The sequence below is a fragment of the Brettanomyces bruxellensis genome, chromosome 8 (assembly GCF_011074885.1).
Source record: "Brettanomyces bruxellensis chromosome 8, complete sequence".
NCBI lineage: Eukaryota > Fungi > Ascomycota > Pichiomycetes > Pichiales > Pichiaceae > Brettanomyces > Brettanomyces bruxellensis.
Genome location: NC_054689.1, coordinates 2,266,942 through 2,283,313, shown reverse-complemented (window position 1 = coordinate 2,283,313; position 16,372 = coordinate 2,266,942). Strand labels below are relative to the sequence as shown.

The 16,372-nt window shown below is 37.9% G+C and overlaps 9 protein-coding genes across 9 annotated transcripts; 4 read left to right on the top strand and 5 right to left on the bottom strand.

Annotated features, from left to right (window-relative positions):
* Positions 1 to 204: 204 nt before the first annotated feature.
* On the bottom strand, positions 205 to 1,323 carry BRETT_001219 (uncharacterized protein; the record flags this gene model as incomplete). Its single annotated transcript, XM_041279774.1, has 1 exon — positions 205 to 1,323. One exon carries the CDS (start codon positions 1,321 to 1,323, stop codon positions 205 to 207), a length of 1,119 nt encoding a protein of 372 aa, XP_041137988.1.
* Positions 1,324 to 1,579: 256 nt separating this feature from the next.
* On the bottom strand, positions 1,580 to 3,013 carry BRETT_001218 (uncharacterized protein; the record flags this gene model as incomplete). The annotated part of the gene is made up of 1 exon (XM_041279773.1): positions 1,580 to 3,013. One exon carries the CDS (start codon positions 3,011 to 3,013, stop codon positions 1,580 to 1,582), a length of 1,434 nt encoding a protein of 477 aa, XP_041137987.1.
* Positions 3,014 to 3,598: 585 nt separating this feature from the next.
* On the bottom strand, positions 3,599 to 4,351 carry PRE8 (Proteasome subunit alpha type-2; the record flags this gene model as incomplete). The annotated part of the gene is made up of 1 exon (XM_041279772.1): positions 3,599 to 4,351. One exon carries the CDS (start codon positions 4,349 to 4,351, stop codon positions 3,599 to 3,601), a length of 753 nt encoding a protein of 250 aa, XP_041137986.1.
* Positions 4,352 to 4,777: 426 nt separating this feature from the next.
* Positions 4,778 to 6,922, top strand: BRETT_001216 (uncharacterized protein; the record flags this gene model as incomplete). Its single annotated transcript, XM_041279771.1, has 1 exon — positions 4,778 to 6,922. One exon carries the CDS (start codon positions 4,778 to 4,780, stop codon positions 6,920 to 6,922), a length of 2,145 nt encoding a protein of 714 aa, XP_041137985.1.
* Positions 6,923 to 7,246: 324 nt separating this feature from the next.
* On the top strand, positions 7,247 to 10,987 carry BRETT_001215 (uncharacterized protein; the record flags this gene model as incomplete). Its single annotated transcript, XM_041279770.1, has 1 exon — positions 7,247 to 10,987. One exon carries the CDS (start codon positions 7,247 to 7,249, stop codon positions 10,985 to 10,987), a length of 3,741 nt encoding a protein of 1,246 aa, XP_041137984.1.
* A 105-nt stretch (positions 10,988 to 11,092) lies between these two features.
* BRETT_001214 (uncharacterized protein) lies at positions 11,093 to 12,115 on the bottom strand (the record flags this gene model as incomplete). Its single annotated transcript, XM_041279769.1, has 1 exon — positions 11,093 to 12,115. The coding sequence occupies one exon, from the start codon at positions 12,113 to 12,115 to the stop codon at positions 11,093 to 11,095; it is 1,023 nt and encodes a 340-aa protein (XP_041137983.1).
* Positions 12,116 to 12,462: 347 nt separating this feature from the next.
* On the top strand, positions 12,463 to 14,607 carry BRETT_001213 (uncharacterized protein; the record flags this gene model as incomplete). The annotated part of the gene is made up of 1 exon (XM_041279768.1): positions 12,463 to 14,607. The coding sequence occupies one exon, from the start codon at positions 12,463 to 12,465 to the stop codon at positions 14,605 to 14,607; it is 2,145 nt and encodes a 714-aa protein (XP_041137982.1).
* Positions 14,608 to 14,790: 183 nt separating this feature from the next.
* BRETT_001212 (uncharacterized protein) lies at positions 14,791 to 15,130 on the bottom strand (the record flags this gene model as incomplete). The annotated part of the gene is made up of 2 exons (XM_041279767.1): positions 14,791 to 14,982; positions 15,053 to 15,130. The coding sequence occupies 2 exons, from the start codon at positions 15,128 to 15,130 to the stop codon at positions 14,791 to 14,793; spliced, it is 270 nt and encodes an 89-aa protein (XP_041137981.1).
* A 365-nt stretch (positions 15,131 to 15,495) lies between these two features.
* Positions 15,496 to 16,302, top strand: URA3 (orotidine 5'-phosphate decarboxylase; the record flags this gene model as incomplete). Its single annotated transcript, XM_041279766.1, has 1 exon — positions 15,496 to 16,302. The coding sequence occupies one exon, from the start codon at positions 15,496 to 15,498 to the stop codon at positions 16,300 to 16,302; it is 807 nt and encodes a 268-aa protein (XP_041137980.1).
* Between the last annotated feature and the right edge of the window lie 70 nt (positions 16,303 to 16,372).

The following is a 16,372-nucleotide window of genomic DNA, read 5'->3' as shown; positions in this document are numbered from 1 at the left end:
ATTGATGTAACATGCCCTGAAGTAGAAAAGATAAGGAAAAAGGAATAGAATAACACACTGAAAAAAAAATAAAATAAAAGGAGAGAGCATCGCACCGAGGTTTAGCAAAATATTCAAACGATAAGTCATACTACTGGTTTCTCTATAATACACACACCAATTAAAATCATTGCATTATAAACAAGATGGCCTCTATACTGATATTTAATCTTGCTTTTCGCGTTTTCCTGTTGATTTGCTTTCTGATTTCGTGTGTTTTGACAAAGCACCTGTAACGAATCCCAACGCAATTCTAATCACATCTCCAAATATGATAAGGCCCAAAACTGAGATCACGCAAAATATCAACAATGCATTATCATGAATGAACTTAACATTGATAAATACAGATGATAATTCTTTATCATCTTCTCCAAATCTATACAACGATGACTTCTTCTTAATAACCTTCTTTTTCCGAGATAACCATGATTTATCATTTTTAGGTGTTTTCTTCCTCACATACACATCCTGGTTCGTATTGCTGTTTCTTTCATAATCGTAATAACGACTTTTGTCGAATATTGTAATATCCGGAAAAATCATCCGCTTAGACTGTTTCATTTTCTTCTGAATTGATAAGCTAATCATCTTAGGACTCTCTGGTATTTCACTCTCCTCGATGACATTTTCTGTGTTTGATATTTCATCCAAATCAACTGTGGTAGATGTATTAGTTGTAAAAAGCGTTACGATATTAGGCGTTGGCAATATTCTGAAGACCTCCTTAATCACCTCATCATACTCTTTAAGTCTTGCTAATCTGGCATCCAGAGTGGAGTTGCTGTTCAATGCAGGAAAACTGATTCTTATCAACCTTCTTTGCGTGTCAATATATTTCTCCATACTATTCTTGTCGTTTCCTTTGACATCCATTACCTTCACGTCGCAGTTCACTTTCAAAATATTTTCAATCTTATCCATATCAAGTGTATTTCCAAGATCATCAGTTAGAACGTTGGGCATACTAATTATAGTACTCGCAGCAGCAGCCTGCTTTCTTAAAGTTTGAAATGCCTCAAAATGTGCAAAGTCAGAAAGTACTAAACCCGGTATATCTGCTATTATATATGCATGTGATAGACACTGCTCAAAGGCCCTTCCAATAATAGTTTCTGCTTCCGCCTTTTGATATGGCATTTGACTTGAATGATCTATCGAGCTTCTCAATCCGGGAATCAAGCCGTATGATAATAGGAGTGATGGAAAGACATTTACTGTGGAGCCCAATACACCATCAGCGATAAAAAGTATGAGGCCCACCCAGTTTACCCAAAATTGCATGACTGTTATTCAATATTATATTATCTTGTGCTTAGCATCATAGACAAACTGCCTGTGGAGATCGATGCTTTAAAATAAGAAATGCAATCTAATTCAGTTTGAATAGTACGTGAAAAAAAAAAAAAATAAAAAAATAAATAAATAAAAAAGAGGCTCCTCCAAAAGTTTCGTGGTGCATGGTACAATTATCTTTTCAACTTATTCACATATATATATATATACTTTTCCATTTACTCTTATATAAACTTCCGGTGATTTAGTCAACAATTATCTTGGACTCAATTGTGGTGTACTTCTCAAAATAAGTCCGGAATAAATTGACCAACTGCTCAATATCCTTTGAGCCACATGTTTCTCTAATAGAATGCATACTCAACTGAGGATTTCCAATATCCAAAGTTCTTATACCCAATTTTGCCGCAATCATTGGGCCAATGGTACTTCCGCATGGTGAATCATTCCGAATGACAAATAATTGCATTGGAACTTTGCCAATGGAGGCAATTTTCTTCATTAAAACAATACCTGGTGAGTTTGTAACATATCTCTGGTTAGCATTAATTTTAAACACAGGTCCGGCGTTCAACTTTGGCCTGTTCAATGCCTCGTAATTCTCCGAGTAGTTTGGATGAACAGCGTGGGCCATATCAGATGAAATAACAAATGATTTGGACATGCAGTTAAAGAAGTGATCCGGGGAAAGTTGGGATGAAAGATCTGAGGTCGGATTAAATGTTAAACTTGTCAATCTATGCAAGATGTCAGGTAAGAAAGATGAGTCTGCACCCTGTGCACTCTGTGAGCCAATTTCCTCGTGATCAAAGAGTGAAACCAACCTAATGCCAGTTTCTGACTGGAGATTTTCCGTAGACTGTATCAAGCCTTGAATGGCCGAATAACAAGTGACCTGATTGTCCAATCTTGGTGAAAAGATAAATTCATTCTCCAGGCCCCCAAGACAAGACTTCTGCGTATCAAAAAGGACCAACTCGAAATCCTCGATGTCTTCAGGTTTGACATTTAATTCTTCCGAGATCACCTTGACTAGTTTCTTGTTGTGTCTTTGAATGACTGACTTGATAACTTCAAAGTTCTTATCATTTTCCTCTGCATCTTTTGAAGATAATGATTCATTATCTGTTCCCAAAACTGGTCTTAATTGTGTTTCTTTATTAAATTCGAACTTTCCTCTTTCCTTGTCAAGATGAATGGCGAGGGTGGGGATCCTCAAGATTGGCCGGTCAATTTTCAAAAGTTTGTACTCATAATTGCCAGTTGTAGAATTTCTGACAAAGACCCTTCCGGCAAGTGAAAGATCTCTATCAAACCAAGTGTGCCAAATTCCTCCACCATAAGTTTCAACACCAACCTCAGTAAAGCCATCTTTTTTGATGTCCGAAGTTGGTTTCACTCTTAGGGTTGGTGAGTCTGTATGACCTCCAACAATAGCAATGCCATTTCCAGGGCGATATTGTCCACCGACAGTAAATGCTATAATTGAAGAAGAGTTTCTAGTGACAAAGTATTTTCCATTTTTTTTCAACTTACCAGCCCAGCTAAGACGTTCAGAAATACAAGCAAATCCTGCACTTGTAAGCTGCTTTTTAACGTTTTCGACAACATGATAAGGTGTAGGTGATGCGTTCACAAAGTCAATGAAACCCTGAGCCTGTTTCAGGGTTGAACTCATTTTTGATAATAAAGCCAATGCTAATAGATGGGAACCACACAAATAAGTTTGATTCTAGCTTTTTCCACTTGAACTACAACCAAACTTTGCTTTCTTGGATGTGATTTATAAATTCGTCCAAAAGAAAGATGTGCTTCGTGTTGTCTTTATGGCAAAGAAAGCGTCTTCAATATTCGAGATTGAAATTATTTAGCCACAGGAAATACGCTATGGACGATAAAGAGTTAAATAATTGACTTTTTTTCTTGCGGTCATTTTTCTCGTAATAGGGCCATCGCACTAAACGGCATCAAATATCCCCATCGTATGATTATAAAGAGTGGGTGAGTATGCATTTTACGTCCCTGAATCATTCAAGGAAACAGATCATCATTCAATCCAACAATCCCTTTATATTTTTAATGTCATGCATTTTTTTTTACTTGTCGACTTTGAATTATTATCAATCCTGTACAGAGTAACACTAATCTGTGAGTAGCAACAACCTACAAGTACAATCTATAATTCTTTTCTCTTCATTACCCTGATTGGATAAACAAACATTATACACAGCAGCTTGCACGCTCATACTTGGAATGAAATCTCTCATAAAGCATCTAGTCTATCGTTAATTTCTTGTGGTGAGAGATTCCTGAATCTTGGACCAGTAGCTCCGGACACACCTTTATATCCCAACAGATTGTCGTTTGCATTACCGATGATACTTATCTCGACGGTATTTCCATTCATCTCACCTTCCACGGATTCTTTTAAGGTTAGAAGTGCAATATGGATGGCATCCTCAAGCTCCAATTCTTCATTCCATCTCTTCTCTAAAAATGTCTTGGCCGCATTCGATCCTCTACCAATTGCAGTGGCTTTCCATGGAAAGTATGAACCAGAGGGATCAACTTGATAAAGCATAAAGCCACTATTATCATCGTATCCTCCAACAAGAAGAGAAACACCATATGGTCTCACACCGGGACTCTGGGTTGCTTCCTGCATGATCTGTGCAATATCTGAAACAAGAATCTTCGTAGGTGGGTACTCGTTGTAGATCCTCTTATATTTGGTATGTGCAACTTTTCTTGATTTATCCGATAGAACTCTGAAGTCAGGACCCATACCTGAATATGTCATTCCAATATCTGGTGTAATGTTAACTATTTTGTCCGTGAAATCTGAATTGACTAACACTGAATTTGACTTTCTCTCTGTGGCAAGAATGATTCCATTTGTTGCCTTTATACCCAATGAAGTGACACCCTGGTTAACTGCAGCTAAAGCATGCTCAATCTGCTTAAGCTTTCCGCTTGGGGAAAATGTCGTTAAGGAAAACGAATATCTGTCAGCCATATTAAAGTGTGTGCTACCGTATGTTTGCAACAAATTATATATGCTAAATATACTTTGATATTAATATGTAATGTACAATCGATCGAAGCTTTCTGAATTGGCGGGAGGCAAAATCTACGCTGATATAGCTAGCATATGAAGAGCAAAAAAAAAAGTATCATTTTACTGGAAATAAAGACAGTGAGTGCCCCTCGGTCACATAAAACGACACCCGTACATTCAAAGGAAAATACATAGTTGGAGTCTGAAAATTTTATTTTCACCGGAAGTAAATAGACATGCAGTATGGAAGAACAAAGACCTACAACCATTACTTGCCACATCCAGACGACATTTAATCCATGAGATCGTTCTCGACTTTATAGAACCACAATAAACAAGGAAACATTTGGCTTTTTTTCGATAATAATACCAAATTTGTCTGAGATGAAAAAAGGAGGATCAACTACTGCAGTGAAAAGAACATATAGTGCGGCATATCCAAATTTACCGAAAAAGTCCAAAGCTGATAAGCATAAGCATCGAAGAACAAGACGGGAGAAACGCAAGGAACTTGAAGAAATTGCCAGGAGTACTGGGGCAGATAAAAATAATAGCCATGAACAGAATAACAGTCTGGTAAGGAAGAACTCTTTCAATGCATTAGAGTTAGTGGATGATGAAACAGATAACAACATTTCTAATAGCGATCCAAAACAGCAGAAAGCAGTGATAATTGAAGATGATGATGGCGATGAGGTAATTAATATGGTAGCAGATGATGATGCTCAAAACCACTCTGAACCTGCACAGGGAAAGAACGATGAAATTGTAATGATTGATTCTGATTCTTCTAACAGCAGTGGTTCCGAAAAATCAGACGAGAAACAGCATGACCAATTGCAAGAAAATACCGATTTTATTGCATTTGATTTTTCGTCCGATGATGAAGAGGGTGCTAAAGAGCAGAAGAACAATGAAAATATCGAGGAATCTGAAAGAGGAATCAATGTTTCAGGAATTAACAACTCTCCAATTAAAGCAGTTAATCCAAAATATCCTTGGCTGAAGAGCAACAAACACACAAAACAGCTGGAGGTTTCAGATTGGCTTACAATGGAGATTAAGGATTTTGTCAAATACATTTCACCTTCTGAGAAGGAGATCGAGGCAAGAAATAGCGTAGTTCGGAGATTAAATGATGCAATTATGAGTCTGTGGCCAGATGCGGAACTTCACTGCTTTGGATCGTATTCCACAGATTTGTACCTTCCTGGTTCAGACATTGATACAGTTGTTATTTCCAAAGGTCACAAGTATGATAACAGGGCAAGTCTCTATAAACTTTCAACATATCTAAGAGTTCACAAGCTTGGAAAGCGAATCGAGACGATTGCCAAAGCAAAAGTGCCAATTATTAAATTTGTTGACCCTGAGACAGGATACCATATTGACATATCATTTGAGAGGGATAATGGGCTAACTGCTGCACAAATTATAATATCATGGATTAAAAGCACCCCCGGTTTACGAGAACTTGTCATGATAGTAAAGCAATTTCTATCGGTAAGAAGGTTGAATGAAGTTCACACTGGTGGATTGGGTGGATTCTCGATAATATGTCTGGTGTACTCATTTTTAAGACTCCATCCAAGGATTGTTACCGGTTCAATCGATCCTATGGATAATCTAGGTGTTCTATTAATTGAATTTTTCGAGCTTTACGGATTCAACTTTGGATACGACAATGTTGCGATTGCATTTAAAAACAAAACGCAACCGATATATATTCCGAAAACGTCCAATCAAAACCTGTTAAATCGAAATCCGTTCTTCCTTGCTATTCAGGACCCTCAAGATCCAACAAACAATATATCTCGCGGGACATTCAATCTTAGAGATATTAAAAGATCATTTGGGGGTGCATATGAAATGCTTGTTAACAAGTGCTATGAAATGAATAATGCAACATACAAGCAGAGGTTGGGCGAATCCATATTGGGAGATGTTATTAAATTTAAGGGAAAGGCAAGAGATTTTGTGGATGCAAGGGGTGCAGTTAAAAACTATGCATTCCAAATCGCAAGTGGGGAGGCAAGCCGGGAAGATCTTTTATCAAGTGGTTCTCAGTCAGAGACTACAAGTGTTGGGTCTGATACTGATTACAAGCCCAAGTCGAAGTACGAGTTTATAGATAGTTCAAGCGATGACGACGAGTCTGATATATCATCATCTGAATCTGACAGGGATGCTGAACAAAAAAGGTTATATGAAATATATGAGAAATCGCAATCCTCGATAAAGGAAAAGCAGAAGGACAAGATACAAAAATCAGAACTTCTTATGGGAATTCACAGCTCTGAAGAGCAAGATGACGAACAGCATGCTTCTGCAGTTAGAGAAGTCACTAATAATAATATTAGCAAGAAAGAAATTGAGCAGGACTTTGAGGATTCAAGTGATGATAGTGGGTACCAACCAACTCCAAGTATTACAAAGCATACCGTGAATAAGACAAGAAACGCGAGTATTGGCTGCAAAAAGGAGGCATTTGTGACTATACACAGGAATGATAACTATTTACCTTCATAAATAGATTGATTTTATATGAATAATACGCATGGTATCCCCTCATTTCCAATCATTTAGTACCCATTCGATTTAAAGCAATCGTTTTGCTGGAGGAACACGTGAAAATGTTTATGTAGGTGGGTGTATTTTGATTTTCGCGCGTCCCATTCAAAAAAAAAAATTAAGTGTAAGAAAAAAAGATACAGAGTAAATAACCAGAGGAGGTAGCGATGAGCATTTTTAATGGACTGTGTGATTGATCTTCCCTTTGACAAAAAATCAGTCACCACTCATTAAAAGCAAATAAAACCCACGAAAGCTAGTTGTGGACTTTACATGACAGCAATGCCTAAGTGTCTTTCACCTGACGAAATTGTCAACTTCATCTTGGAAAGCCTCTGCGTTTGTGGTTTTAATGGAGTTGAACTTGCTCAGATATGGACTTTATGCGAGGATAAGATAAAGCCATTGGATGATTTTTATAAGACACTGATATGGACATGGCTTATGGGAGATAAATATTTCAAAGTTTTTGTGATTGACGATGGAAAGAAGAAGCCAAAAAACTCACATCGTTTACCTTTAAAACTTGTTTCAAAAGATACCTTTATAACCTATCAAGATCTATGCAACCAATATGAGGAAGGCAAAATACGATTCAAAGCTGATGAGAATAAGCAGTCAATATATTTGACCGGTGTACCACTAAAAAACAATTCTTTGGGACAGATGCCATACGAACTCCTTATGCATATTGCAAAATCCAGAGGTCACGGAATTACATCGGTTGATCTTATAAAGGAATCTGGCCAGGACAAAAGAAGTCTCACATCAAGATTGAACGTACTCGAGGATCACAAGTACATTCAAAAAACACCAACAATTGCTTCTGGCGTGAGAACTTATGTTATGGTCCATTTCCGATTCAGAGACAACTTTGAAAATATACCTGTGAGATTTGAGAAATATGATATGATGCAAAATGTGATGATTGAGCTAGGTAAGGCACCAAACGGGGTTCGGGTGATATCGGACTTGATGAAGCAAGTTGGGGCAGATAATAATCGTTATGATAGAAGACGATTTCACTCTATTATTAGATCTTTAGGCTCCAAAGGATTCTTGGAAGAGATTGTAGTGGTTCATGAAGAGACCCAAAAAACTTTTGTGGGAGCTAAGCTGTTAAAGAAGTTACCACCTGATTTTACACAGAAGGAAATAAAGGCTCAATTTAATTCTCTTTCTCCTCAAAAGGGAGAGAAGCCTGTTCCAACCGACTCTGACACAAAGCAAGAAAGTGCTTCGATCTCTAATGAAGGTGTGCTTTACAACAAGATCTTCCCGCTTCCAAATCAAATATATGACCTTGTCAAATCAGAAAGGGGCATAAGTGCCACCGATATTGAAGTTAAGATCAACGGCAAATACCGTACTCGGGTTTTTGCCAGTGCACTAAATGGATGTACTGTTGAGAGTCCCATAAAGGGAGAAAGCCATCAAATTATCAGGCAATTGTGCTATGAATCAAAGCAGCGGTTCTTCCGTATGTATGTTCTTAGAGATTTTGTGCAGTTGGATTGTTTGAACATGAGTGATTACATTTCCGACACACCACCCAAACTGGATGGTATATTTACAAAATCTTTAGTGGAGATTTCTGCAGACGAAGTCAAAAGTCAGCATAAGCGACGGTGTCGTCTTTTTGACCCAGATAGTGCACATCCTTTGTTCTTTTGGAGTTCATACAGAGGCAAGCTTCTGCGAAAGCATGCGTCTCCTGTAAGGAAAGTGGATGAGTTTAAATCTGGTGACGACAAATTGGTACTAAGTATTCGAAAATCTGGTGTGCGTGTGGTGAAAAAAGATACAAACTTTGAGCAAATGGCCATTGACAATGCATTATTGCAACCTGTTGTCGGAGAGGAGGATGCCACCAGTAGTACCGAACGACGTATTGCACAACTTGCAACATCAGGTTCCGAAGTTTCGAATGAATTACCTCCTAGTGTTGCGACACTTGTGCAGAATGTGTATACCGACAATCCGGTGGAATCATCCGAAAGTGCAGAAAGGACAGAAAAGAATAAAGAGGATGGTAACAGTGAGAATAAGAAGAGAATACCGATATTTGTTGATAAAGGGCCAAGGGCAAGAAGAAAGGTACTATCGGAACTTGTGAACTCGAAAGGTTATCAAATTTTTAATGGCGATCTTTGTAAAAAGATCTCAAAGGCAATGAGTGTTGACTATCTTATAGATCGTCGTACAGTAATCAAAGATGCCATTTACTTGGAGTCAAATGGCAAGGTCAAAATTGTGAAGAAAGGAGCTCCAGGGAAGAAAGTTCTTACCATACTTTTTACAGTTGATGAGAGGATGACAGAAGCAAAGGTAGAAAAGGTATTCCGACATTATCAGAATCTTCCAATTTTGAAAGCAAGACATCATATCAAGGGTGAAAAGATAGATTTTCAGAAGGTGAAGTTTTTCAAGAAGCCTAACTTGACCTTGAAGTTGCGAAAGAGCAAGAAAGTTGACAAGGAAAAGAGACTACGGAAAAGTAGAATTGGAATTCTTAAGAGCCGGTATCTTTTTGAGCATGGTGAGAAAAGGCTTAAAAGAAAAAGCAGTGCTTTGGAAGCTGAGCCAAGTGAACACGATCTTCTAAAGCCTCTAATGAGAAATAAGAAGAGAAAGAAACTAAGTGTAAGAAATAAGCATGTGAGTTCGGCCACTCATCCTGGAATGAAGAAGAAACGGACTAGCGTGAAGCTTGACAGAAAGTATATTATGCTGTATATCCGAGGTGTTATCATTTCACAATCGTTGTCAACTGGGCAAAATATTGAGTGGCCAAGAGTTGCAGCATTGTTTGGGGGAAGATACACTGCCGAAATGTTAAGAAGACAATGGCCCAGACATAAACGAATGATGGGCTTTAGAGGACTTCAGCAAGCACGAAGAAACTGGGAAAATGCACTGCTTTCTGCAGTTGGAGCTGGAAAAATTAAGGAAAATGACTTGTTGGATTATGATCTTAAGAAGCTGATAGATATCTGGCAGGAAGAGGACCCAGATTTCGTCGCCAATCGCACAAATTTCGTGTTGTACTGTGATTATGACTTGAATTTGAAGAACACTAGTTTCAAGCTTTTCCATCTATCACGGTCCGATGAACTTTTCAAGGATGCACTATCCATCATCGATAAGGAGGTAACTTATGCAAATGCGTCTTTCACGTATCCAATTGATTCAACTGATGAAGAACGGCAAATCGAGGGTGCAATTGTTCCTTCGGAACTAGAGAAGGCAAAATCAAAACTGAAGGCTCTTTTTGCGACCGGAGCAAACGACTTTTCGTCCGATAAGGCTCGGAAATTGTTCCCAGATAGCTCAAGTGTAATGTACTCCAAAGCGTTGAGTGAGCTAGAGGATGAAAAGGCAATTGCGTTTTTGGGTGAAGACTCAAAGATTAAGTTCACCCTCACGGATAAGTTGCTATCAATCGCAGACTGCAAGATGGATGATGCCTTCTTCAAGAATGCCGCTAATCTCTATGATACCTTAGAGCAAATTGTTGGACTAAAGAAGGGAATAGTGCTTTCTAAAACATCGAACAACGGATGCTTTGCGGCTTTATACAACTTGTTTGCTTACAACATGGTTCGACTAACGCGTGTTGATCAGGCCCCTCCTTCATTGAAGTCTTATTCAACCAAGTCGCAGGATAGAAGGAAATTGGAAAGCGACTTTATTATTTCTGACTTGGTTCCATTCACAGTTCACACACTCCAAAAAGTTTCCGTGCCAGTAGGACCGCCTTGTTCACGTTTGTGGATCAATCTAGATGGAAAGTTTAACGGCGTTCTTTGGACGAGGTCGGTTTGTGCATTAATATGGTGTATTGTATTCCGACCAGGTGTTCGTTTGCTCGCCTTATGCCAAAGAATGGCTCCTTTCCTTGAAAAGTTTGAGGTACGGATACTACTTGATTGGCTTGTGGAGAGAAGAGTTGCTCGGAAGGGTGCCTACGGTGGTTATTGGATTCAGCCTAGCTGGTTCTTGGCATTGAAAAATGAGTTATGATAGGAACTCTCCCTTTTTTTAGTTTTATCATTTTTTTTTTTTGCTCAGACACCCAATATTAAGTTTCATTCTTTCGTGTTTATTAAACTTGTAGCGTATATATAATCATAGCTTATCCTCGATCTCCTTCTCCTTTATATTCCTCTCCTTGAAAATCTTTTTGTCCCTTTTGTAGCATGTCAATCTCTGTAACATCACCGGGTCTTTGACCAAATCCGTATAGCTTAGTGCCTTAGGGCACACTGGGCATTCAGCCGAATTTTTGAGGTAATTGAGAACTGATGCCTTATCGTATGTGTGTCCACATCTCCGACTCATCACGGGAGTTTCAATCAAATAATGGGATATTGGGCAGAGTAAACTAACTTTTCCACCCTCAACAGCAAGTTCATCATCGGTGCCTGAAATATCGTCATCATCATCGGAAAATGGAATTGGTTGTTCAGGATTGATGGTAACAAAGATGTACTTCTCAAAATCTTTATATTTCTGGTAGGCCTGCCTTTGCAGACTAGCGTCTTGGTTATTTTGTCCTTGAAGATGTTCTAAATTCTGTTCTAATAGATCTGGAAGCAATATTCTCTTATAGTTTCTAAAGCTGTCAAGGCTTTCCGGTGAGAATTCAGGCTCGTTTGCCTCAATCACTTTACTTTTAACGCTATCCAGAGCTTGGGTAAATATAGCTGACTTAAGTGATATGTCTCTAATCTTCTGCATATGCTTTCTAATCTTTTCAATGTTTGGATCTTTCCTGTACATGTTGTGACGCTCCTCTTCAAACTCCTTTCTTGTTATTACATGGTCCATAAGCTTTTCTGCATTTTCTTCTAGAACGGTTCCGATGTACGCCGTTACAATTTCCTTTGCGCGTTCCACGTATTTATTAATTATGGAGTCCTTGGACTTTTCCAGCTCGTACAACCCCACAGAGGAAAGTTTGGTACGAATGGATCTTTGAAGTGGAAACTGCTTTGGTAAATGGAATTTGACGGAATCGGATTCAGGTGATTTTGTATTATCATCATCCAACTCTCCACGTAAATCTTGTGGGGACGCGTCTGAATTTGCATCTAGGCCTGATTCATCTCCCGCATTTTCCCTTTTCACATTTATCGCATCATTAGGCATTATATTATGATGTCTTTTTGATTAAGCTGTATATAGAATATTATCAAATGGAAATTATGGCTTTCCTTACCTTGTCTTTAGGCTTTTAGTTAATTTGTTCTCCTGAAATTTTGGAAGGTGATCTTCTTAATGCTTTTATCTTCCTGGATTTTTTTTTTTTTTTAGATTTTCCAGCGACTGGCAACATCCCAGTCGGATATACCATACCAGTGGGTCTTCAAATAAAAGTAAGCTTACTCGAATCAGCATACACAATTCATCGTGTTAGATCAAAAATATCAGGAACATCTAAAGATTGTGTGCATATATAATTGTGTGGTGTGTTGCCGTTCGGAAATTAATTTAAAATGCCCACTCAAAAACAGCTGGTTCAGATGTACAGCAAGGTTACCATCTTGCAAAAGATTGTAACACTTCAGCATATCTATTCCTTATACTTGGCAGCTCAACAATCTAAGCCACCTCGTAAATCAGTTTCTTTCAACATAATGCAACTACAAAAGATGATTAATAATAGCCCGTTAATTAATCCAAATTTCGATTTTCTAAATATGAAAGAATCATTAAATAACATGCGACAGAAGAAGCAGAAGGGAAAAGCCACAGATTGCGTTCTTTCTGCAATCCAGATTGTTCAAGTTATAGCGGAAACATTAGCCATACAGAGTAAGGATGGGAAAAACGTTCCAATAATATCACAAGTTCCTAAGACAACTGTTTTCATGCTCTCTCCAAAAATTACTATAGGGTTCGTTAGAAATAGACTTATAAAGATTCTGAATAATTATAAGAGCAGTACTTTAAAAGATATCACAGCCTTAGAGATGAATTACAAGAGGAAAAAGAAGGAGATAAGTTTAATGGAAAAAGGAGAGGTTTCAGATAAAGATCTAAGGGAGGAATTTATGAGGAATTTGAGACATTCAAAGGAAATAGAAGAACAACAGAATGCTGCAAAATACACTAATAAAGATATTCCAAAGCCAAAGCAAAGTACTGGTATAATGGTTATAGAGAAAAAGAATACCTTACCGATTGTGGAAAGTAAGAAAGCCAATGATGAAAAGAAAAAGACGGAAAATAATATGTCTCGTCTTGAGGGTAGTTCTGAAAACAACACAAACACATCTGAAATAAAAGTATCATTCAACAAACCACTCTCTGGTGCTAAGCATGATAAAATTAATTCAGAGACGAATGATTCAATCAATGATAAAGCTTCTGGGACTCTAAGTACGGTTGATAGCGATTCTACTATTCTTAAAGATTCTGCCCTTCTTAACGACACAGGTAATTTGAAAAAAATCACTGAGTCTGCTACAGTTACAACATCTGTTGACAAGCAAGTATCGTGTGAAAACGAGGAAGAAGCATCCGATGCCAAGCATGATGATGCTGATGTAACATTATCTGCCAATAAAAGTATTTCAAAGAAAAATTTCCTTTCTTCAGTGAAATCAGAAAACAAAGACGTTTCTTCCAATACAATTTCCTCATCTGAAAAGAAGGACCAAAAGGCGGATTCTGATCTTAGGGCTGTCGTTCAAGAAGAGGAACATAAGCAAAAGAAAAATTTGGAGGAGAGAAATAACAAGAAAGAGCCCATAAAGAAAGTTGGTATTGCGGACAATGAAAGCCCTAAAAAAGAGATCGAATCCAGCAAAGACGATGTTGATATGAAAAACACACCATCATCATCTGATGATGAAGAGATGGTTGATGCTTCATTGCCACCGGCTGATCTTACACTACAAAAGCAGGGAAATGTTTCCGAGTTGCATGTAGCAGAAAATCTGGTTCTGAATAAGATTGGCAATGATAAGCCGGATGAGGAAATTGAGCAAAATAAGACAAATCCTGCAGCAAATACAGAAAGTAGAACTGACATTGTTGAAGAAAGTTCTGAAAGTACACCAGGCGAAAAGAATATTACACAAGAAGATGTCCCTAGGGCAACAACTAAATCAGTAAAGCCCGAACAAAAATCGGAAGGGCCCAAAAAGTCTGATGTGTCTGAAAAGTCTGAAACGGTAGATAATGATAGCAGTCCAGGTGAAATCAAAAAAGAAACCAAAGAAGAGAATGAACCGAAGATGCATACAAAGAAACATTCTAGGTCAGCATCGAGAGATGCAGCAGTGCAAAGGGAACGAAAGAAATTTCAAGCTCTTTCAGTACAGTTTCTTTCTCAAATATCATCAAACAGATTTGCATCTATGTTTCTTCATCCGGTCAACGCCCAAGAGGAGCCCAATTACTACGAATTAATCAAGAAGCCGGTTGATTTGCGAACTCTTACGAAAGATATTAGGACTGGAGCTGTGACCTCGTTTGAAGACCTAGAGTTTTTGCTACAACTTATGTTCAGCAATGCGGTGATGTACAACGACATTAAACAGGAGGAAGTTTATAATGGAATTATTTCCATGATGGAGGAATCTGATCGGCTTTTAACAATGTTCAAGGAAACAATTGGAGGAAATTCCGATTAAATGATTGCTGAAAATTAATATGTACAATAGAAACTGTAAGAGTTGAAATTTATCAATATAGGAGACTTAACTCTGATTCAAAATCTGTACATGAATATATGTGCAAGTATATATTTATATTTATATTTATATTTTATCCTCCTTAACCTGCGGCTAGGATGATAAAAGAGAAAAGTGTGACATTTATTTTGATCCTCTCATTTGATTCATCATTTCTTGGTTCTGCTCCTGGAATCTTTGACCAACTCTTTCACTGTGTTTTAAAAACTTCTCAGCACATTTGTTAAGGCATGAAGTCTCCCGGTCGGTGAGTTTGTCAGAAGTAAAGTTGTTGACACAGTCATTGAAGCATCTATCCACGAGACTTGTGTAAAGCTATATAAATAGTTAGTATGGTTAGTATTTGTTTAAAACAATGTTATGAATCAACTTAATGATAACTTACTCTCATGAAGTCGGACATCTGCTTCTGCTCAACAACCTTTGTGAATTCTTGCTGTTCCTTGTAATTTAATTGATCCATGGTGAGATTTATGTCCGGCGTATAATTTTCAAGAACGATTAGATTCAATGGAAATGGTGTTATTGACTGTTGATAACTTTTGACGGCGGCGATTTTTACATGTTTTACAGTTGGCAACTCCGCACACAAAATATCGAATAGAATATATCCATGAATAAAATGAACGAGGCATAGAAAAATTTGTCCTTTTTTTTTATTTTCCCTTACAGATTTGAAATTTGAAAAGTTTTAGTCGCGACGATAATTGAATGGATCATCTATCATCAAGAGGGAGGAACGTTGACTGCCATGTTTTCCTTTCGATTTACCATAGATTCATCACTTTTTTCTTTGATACAGCCACTAACGGTGTACTAATTACAAGAATGACATCCAGTAAAACTTATGAAGAAAGAGCAGAGGTGCATCCATCTCCTGTGGCTCAGAAACTTTTGAGACTTATGGAGCAAAAGAAGACCAATTTGTGTGCATCTGTCGATCTTACTAAAAGTGCTGACATTTTGTCTCTTATAGAAAAGGTTGGACCAAATATTTGTTTAGTTAAGACTCATATGGATATTGTTGATGATTTTTCCTATGAAACGACCGTGCTTCCATTATTGAAGTTGGCCAAGAAATACAACTTCATGATTTTTGAGGACAGAAAATTTGCCGACATTGGAAACACCGTCAAGCTCCAATATAAAGGAGGATTGTACAAGGTTGCAAAGTGGGCCGATATAACAAATGCACATGGTGTTACTGGACCTGGTATTGTTGCCGGATTAAAGCAAGCCGCCGAGGAAACTACATCTGAACCTAGGGGTCTTTTGATGCTTGCTGAACTTTCCTCAAAAGGTGCAATTGCACATGGTCAGTACACAAAGGAAACTGTCGATATTGCAAAAACCGATAAGGACTTTGTTATTGGTTTCATTGCTCAACATAGTATGGGAGGAGAGGCGGAGGGATTCGACTGGCTCATTTTGACACCTGGTGTTGGCTTAGATGATAAAGGTGACTCCTTGGGTCAGCAGTATAGAACCGTTAATGACGTCATTTCCACTGGTTCTGACATTATTATTGTTGGTAGAGGTCTCTTTGGAAAGGGTAGAGATCCTGTTGTCGAAAGTAAAAGATACAGAGATGCCGGATGGAGTGCTTATTTGAACAGGCTATCCACAAAGAATTAAATTCTGACTCCAAGCAAATGTTTCACTTACATATACAGTGTAATTAATAGACGTTCGATTTAAAAGTAGA